The following is a 6,845-nucleotide window of genomic DNA, read 5'->3' on the forward strand; positions in this document are numbered from 1 at the left end:
CACCGCCGAGTTCGCTCCTCTCCTTGAAAAGTAAAAGAAAAATTCCTTCATTGGTATACCATTCCCCCACCCCCACCCCAGGTACACTCCACTATGCAACCTTCATTCTGGACTCTTGTCATAACCATAATACCCAATCATATATTGATTTTAAACTGTTTTCTCTCTCATCTGTTTTAATAGACCCTAAGTACAATAGCTTCACATAGTGACTGCAAGTGTGGGTTTAAGCACAGCAGAAATTGTGAGAATGACAAAGGATCAATTAGGGTTTAGTTCTGCTGTACAGAGGATCCCTATGAAAGTCCACTAGAAGTCTGTTGTTGTGTATCTTCAGATCTGACCAAGTCAGATTCGATCTCTATCTGACCCTCCAGCGGGTTTTCAGCAGCAGTTAATCGCACAGGAGGAGATTGTACATCCTCCTACGGAGCAGCTGGGCGATTCTAACTGCGCACCTTTGCGATTGCAACTCAGCTTCTTGACACTAGGCCACTCTAATAACAATAACATTTCTATTTCACAGATAAAGTTATTAAAGCTGTAGGTATTAAGGAACCTCCCAAGATTATATAACTAATAAGTTATAGAGTCAGGATTCAAGCCTGACTCACTTGTATGGCTGACTTGTTCATGTTGACAAAAAGGAAGAGTATAAAAAGAGTTTAGGCAACATGGAAAAGGCCAAGTTGGACTTCCACTAACAACCTCCACAGTACAAAACTAATTCCTGTAATGTCAGACATGTCCCCCACACTCCTGCTTTTCCTTGTATTAATTCCAAAAGCAGTCTTACTGCTTTTCTGGGTCTGAAATCTGTTGCAATGAGTACGCAGGCTTTACAGGTCCATGCTCATACTTATAGGGTTCCTTAAGGAAGTTAAAAAGCTGTCATTCCGGTTGGCAGCAGAATACATTCTCTCAATCCAGAAAGACTCTCAAGCTTGGTCACAAGTCCTTTGACCTTCAGCTTAGGTCAGTGTTACAGAATTCCCTTAGTCCTCCAGTTGTGATGTCTTCCCTCAGTCCTCCAGCAAGCTTAAATGAAGGCTTCTGGCTCTGTGGGTGGTAGTCTCAGCTCAGCTCTGTCTTGTGTTGGTCTCTGGTTATCTGCCGAGGCTGCTGTTGCTCTTGTGAAGGTTTTGATGTGGCGGGTGCAGGAATCTCTGGCCTCAAAGAATAAGTGCTGCTTCCTTTTCCTTGTTGGCATTGAGAGTCCCAGTTTATATTGCCTAAACCATTCCGTTTAAACCTAGTGGTGAGACTTGGTCAATCTCCTTGTAGGTAGACCATGATCCTGCCCATACATGTGGCAAAGTCAAAGTTAATTGCTTAAAAAAGCCATTTTAAACAATAAACCCTTGACACCACAAAGCGGTTATAACTAGAGAACACTGCTCTGTCGGTAGCAGAAAAGTCAGATGAACAGATATACGGAAGGTGCGTTGGGTTATAATAAGGGGAGGAAGAAAACGCCCATCACCCGTACATTGAATGCTAACCTGAAGAACAGTTGCTTCTGGCTCATGGAATCCCCAAACGTGTCAGAGTAGAAAGAACTCTGTGTGTGCTCCGTAATGTGTTCAGTGACTGACTTTTCAGAAGTAGCTTCTTCCAAGGTGCATGTAGGATACGTTTGCAGCCTCCAGCCTTTTTGGTGAGCAGCCAGGTGCATTAACACTTTGCACTCAGGTACTCCAACCTGAAATGTGGTGTTGGTGGTGGTGGTGGTTGTTATTGTTGTTGTTGTTAGGTGCTGTTGGGTCAACTACAAGTCACAGCAACCCTGGGAACAGCAGATCTGAACCTGACCCTATCCTAGACCAGCCTCATGACCTCTGATATGCTTGAGCCCCTTGTTACAGTCATTGTGTCAATCCATCTTATCGAGGGTCTTGACCTAACTAAATAAGTTAACTCAGACCATCTCAGATGGAATGTTGGGTGAACTAGTTGTAGGAATAATCCCTGAAGCTCTGGAAAGTAAGACCAGCAAACAGAGGCACTTGCCTATAGAACAAGCCAGATACTGTTAGTCACAGATACTTGGGCAGTGTTTAACAATGCCCCAGTCCAAATGCAGCATGTCAAAGAAGTAGCCTCCTTGCTCTTGGTATTCTGATATCCATGTGTTGTAATACCTCACTCAAAGCCAAAAGGTCAGTGTGAGATTTCTATTACTACACTCAGACTTCTGAAAATAAAATGGTTTGACTGAGAGCGTTTTGTCTTCTGATGGATGCCAGCACCAATGATTGTCTCCATGACGTGAAGACACAGAGTGCTTCTGTCGATGCCATGTAAGGAAGAGCTGTGCTTTCACTGTTATTTTTGAATCCCAGCAAACTCTACCAGGTTCCCTTCAGCTCATTTTGTGAGGCGATTATTTTCTTCCTCATTTATGAAATATTTTGTGCCCTTTAAAAGAATAATTTTTAATTTATATCTGGTATTAAAAAATGATGGAAACAGATATGGATATGTGTATGGTGTAATCCATTCCTTTTTTTCTGTATTTTCAAGTAAGACCAGGGATCACCCTAATTGGATTAAAATACACCTAAACATCCTGATGACTCATCAGCCAGGTTATCCACTCTGAGACATTGTCTTTCCCACATGGAAGCTGTCACTTGTGGGAAATCCTAGATAGTAACAAGGATAAGATCTACACAGTCTGCTGGTAACAGAAGCATTTGTTTGTCTTCAATATTTTGTTTAATAATTAAATGGAAAATACTCCTAAAAGAGATCACTTTCATGCCCTACCGTAGAAACAGTGGTACTCCAGCAGTCACTAGAAGGTAGATTCTGACTTACAGTAATCTCATATACAGAGCCAAGCTCCATAGAGTTCTCTTTTCTTTCTTAAATAGAATTTTCAATGGTTGATTTTTTTTTTTTAAAGTTGATCATTAGGCCTTTCTTCTGAGGTGCTTCTAGAGGACATTCTACTGGCATCCTTTCAGTTACTCGCTGAGGACATTAACTGTACCATCTAGGAAGCCCAGCTGGTACACACATGTCACAGATTCCTGTCCAGAATTCCTTGGGATTCCATAGGATATTGTATAGGAGAATTGCTTGTTCTTTTAGGTATGTGGAGAAGTGTATATTTTCTTTAACAGACTTGATAGTTGCTCAGTTACACAATAATGCATCTCCAAACTCAGGTAGGTACACACCATTAGATTTGAAAGTTCTATGGGGAGACACTGCAGAGCCTTGATAAGTGTAGGTGGAAAGCTATTCCGGGAATATGCACTTTAGGACTGTGAGAGAGGTTTGGTTCGGTTTTATAGTGAACAACAGTTTGCCTTATCATAAAGGAAAGCATCACAAGGCCAGAAGATGCTGAATCCAATGTCAGAGAAAGCGTCTCTCACGAGGCAGGGCAATGTGGAGACACTGAAGAGCCTTGCTTTCTGCTGTAGGAAGCGTAATTTACTGAACACTGATCCCACCCTAGACTCTACAGAATGTGTATTATACAACAGTGTCTCATTTTCTTTTCACAGCAGCCCTATAAATATAGGTAGATGTTGTTGGTGTTGTGTGCCATCACACTGCCTGCAATTCATAGTGACCCTAAGCACAGTAGCTCTGAAGCCTACCCTATCCTCAGCTTGTCTCAACGACTTCAACACAGCTACACCCATTTCTCCAGTTACCGAGTCAATCCATCTCATCCCAGTCTTCCACTCCTGTGCTGTCCTTCCACCCTTCCAAGCATGATGTCTTTCAAGAAAGGACTAGTCCCTCCTTGGCCACATGCCCAAAGTCTGTGAGACAGAGTTTCAAAATCCTTGCCTCCAAAGTGCAACTTGGTTTCACCCTTTCCAGGACAGACCCGTTTGTTCTCCTGGCATCCAGATATGTTCAGTATTCTTCTTTAGCACCACAACTCAAAGGCATTGATTCTTCTTCTGTCCTCCTTAGTCATTGTCCAGTTCTCTGACCTTCAGGCACACCCTCGTCTCTAAATGGAGATGACACTTGGTAATTTTCCTGAAGGAGGAAAAAGATTGAACATCAATAAACGTCCTGCTGCTGCTGGCAAGGAGAGACCTGGAGCATTTCACCTGTGCCTTTTCCATCATTACATGATGTCATCTTCTAGAATGTCTCTCCTCGTGCCTGAGAAAGCAGTGTGTCTTGGGTCTTTTGATGCCATACGGTTGATTCTTTTCATGTTCTAGTCCATCTTGGCCATAGTCATGTGGGCAAGGTGGCCTAGAGTTGTGAGCTACTTGGGGTTGTGGAAAATAGATTTTCTCTGTAATGAGTAAGCCTAACAATTTCATTTTCCTTTTTAATTTTAGAAAATGAAGTGCCAGCCCCAACTCCACCCCCAGAAGGTAAGTAAAACCACTGCCTCATATGTTTGAGCTCCAAATACAGATCAACCATCCCAGCACCAGGTGGCCTACATTGATGATTGATGGTTACGGCAGGTTGATGAGAATTCATTGTGTTGATATTACTCCTTCAGGCTATCTATTTAGGCTGGTCCTTAATATATGAAATAAGTTATTAAGTCTTATAGAACCTTTCAAGATTTGCAAGAATTGTCATCATATCTGTGCGGTGTTTTTTTCCCCCCCATATCTGTGTTTTATAGTTGTGCAGGTTGGGTTTCCAACTTACAGAGGTTTTTCACACAAAGCAAAGGACAAACAAAATCCACATCTTTCTTGTGAGAAGAGAGATCAGGGCCCACCTCAGTCCTGGAAGATCAGCAGCTCCTGTCCCACTTGTACTGTGTCACATCAAACACCTCCCGCAAACTTCTTAGGCTCAACATCAGGCCAGTTGGTGGACTCCTTGGTATCACAGGTGAAAACAATGACAAAGGAAGGCCCCATTGAAAGCCTTGGCAAATAGAGACAGTGCCTAAGGACACGCAGTAGGTGAAGCCTGATACTACATTCATACAGACCTAAGGAGGGAAAATAGGACTAGTAGAATGTCAGTCCAAAGGAATTGTTAAATTCAGCATGGCCCATTAGAATCATCTGTGTACACCAGTCAAATAACTCTGAGAGAAGCAACCAAAAGCATGTACATTTTATTTTGAAAACATGAGCACCTCCTGTGTAGTTTGTCACGCTTCATCCTTGAATAGAATGAGAAACTGGCCTTTCTTCAAGAATTATTGATTGTGGATTTACCCGGCACATAACCTTATACCAATCCTTTAGTAGAATGTAGAGCTATCTACCTGTATAAGGAGCAGTAGTAATGTGCGAGAGGCCAAGCCTAACTGTTTAAGACTTCTGTTTCATAAAGAACTGTCCCCATTAATAATATCCAGCATACTAAACAAATAGCTTCATAGACAAACATGCCACCCCACATACTCCTGTACCTACTTCTGTGAATCACTGGATACAATGTCCATTGCAGACTGACTCGCAGATTTTTATGCACATTTGTAGGAAATAGTTTGTTGAGGGATGAGGCAAAGAATATCACACAATGCAAGTCCAGGTTTAGTCCAGCAGTCTCAAGCCAGATTAACAAAGGCACAATTCTTCAGTTAGTTAAGACAGCTTCTCAGTCAACAAGTGAAAGTCTAGGTGAGTTCAGCAGCACAAATAAACGTCTGGTTTCCTCAATCCAGCAAACTTTATCTTAGAGCAATTACAAGTCAGCTTTTCATTCAGTCATCCAGCAAGCAAAACCTTTAACTGTGGCTCCATCTCTAAGGCTCCTACAGTTACATCTTGCCACAGTTACTTTATAGCAGTGCCACAGTTTTTTCACCCTTTCTCCATCACCATCTCTCACAGTGTGGAAAGTGTTCTCTTATATTGGTCCCACAGCTGTTGGTAGCTGTTGATGATTTTCAAGACCATGTGTCCACAGTTAAGGTAGCTGGAGACCATTCCCCCAATGTGAGCTAACACAATGGATAAAAAGCCAATTTTCAAGGTTTCTGCCATCACATTACTAGTTGTTGTATGCTGTCGAGTTGGAACTGATTCGCTTGATATTACTAAGAGAGAGTGAAGCACAAGTGCCCCTTGGAGGCAATGATGAAATAATTTCACGTTACATATGTTGGGCATATTGTTAGGAGGAGTCCTTGGTGAGGGACATCATGATTGAAAAGGTCAGCAAAAGAGAGGAAGACCTTGAACCACATGGATTGACATAGCGATTACAGCAATGGTCTTGACTATGTCAGAGATGATGAGAACGGCACAGGATAGAAAGGGGTTCAGATCCCTTCTTCATAAGGTTACTTTGAATTCTACTCAGCTTGATGGCACCTAACAATAGCAATTACTTGTTAGAAAGATAAACTTATCACAGGCTAAGATACAGAGGCATAGCAAGTTATTACAAAGACCACAGCCTGGATCAGGCACACCTTAGTCTCCAGACTGACATCATTGCTCTTCAGTACTTTGGAGAGGTCTCTGATATCAGACTTTCCCAATGCAATATGTCTTTTAATTTCCTGGCTGCTGATGCCAAGAGTGTTGATAGTGGAGCCAAGAAAAAGAAAACTGTTTAAAATCTTTATCTCTTCACCATCCATCATGATGCTGCCAATCAGCCCAGTGGTGAGAATCTTTTTTCTTAATATTGAGCTTCAATCCAATTGAAGCTTCAATTGAAGGCTGCAGTCCTTGGCCTTCTACAGCAAGATCTTCAGGTCCTCCTCAGTTTCACCAAGCAGGGTTGTGTCATCTGCATTACACAGAATGTTGATGGTCTTCCATCCTGATCTCACATTTCTCCTCATAGAGCCCAGCCTCCAAGATAATCTGTTCTGCATATAGATTGAAAAAGTATGGCAATAGGATACATCCCTGGCGTACATCCTTCCCAATTTT

General features: G+C 42.2%; 1 protein-coding gene across 5 annotated transcripts in view; it reads left to right on the forward strand.

Moving 5' to 3' along the window:
• MYBPC1 (myosin binding protein C, slow type) overlaps positions 1-6,845 on the forward strand; it is a 133,315-nt gene that overhangs the window by 27,723 nt on the left and 98,747 nt on the right. For 4 of the 5 annotated variants that reach the window (XM_006888534.1, XM_006888533.1, XM_006888535.1 and 1 more), the window contains exon 2: positions 4,323-4,358. The exons of the other annotated variant lie outside the window; for it this stretch is intronic. In XM_006888534.1, coding sequence (XP_006888596.1) covers positions 4,323-4,358 — 36 coding nt within the window. The remainder of the gene's footprint in view (positions 1-4,322; positions 4,359-6,845) is intronic. 5 annotated transcript variants of the gene reach the window in all.

This window comes from Elephantulus edwardii, unplaced genomic scaffold (genome assembly GCF_000299155.1).
Source record: "Elephantulus edwardii isolate Elephantulus edwardi_28Jun2011 unplaced genomic scaffold, EleEdw1.0 scaffold00068, whole genome shotgun sequence".
Classification (NCBI taxonomy): domain Eukaryota; kingdom Metazoa; phylum Chordata; class Mammalia; order Macroscelidea; family Macroscelididae; genus Elephantulus; species Elephantulus edwardii.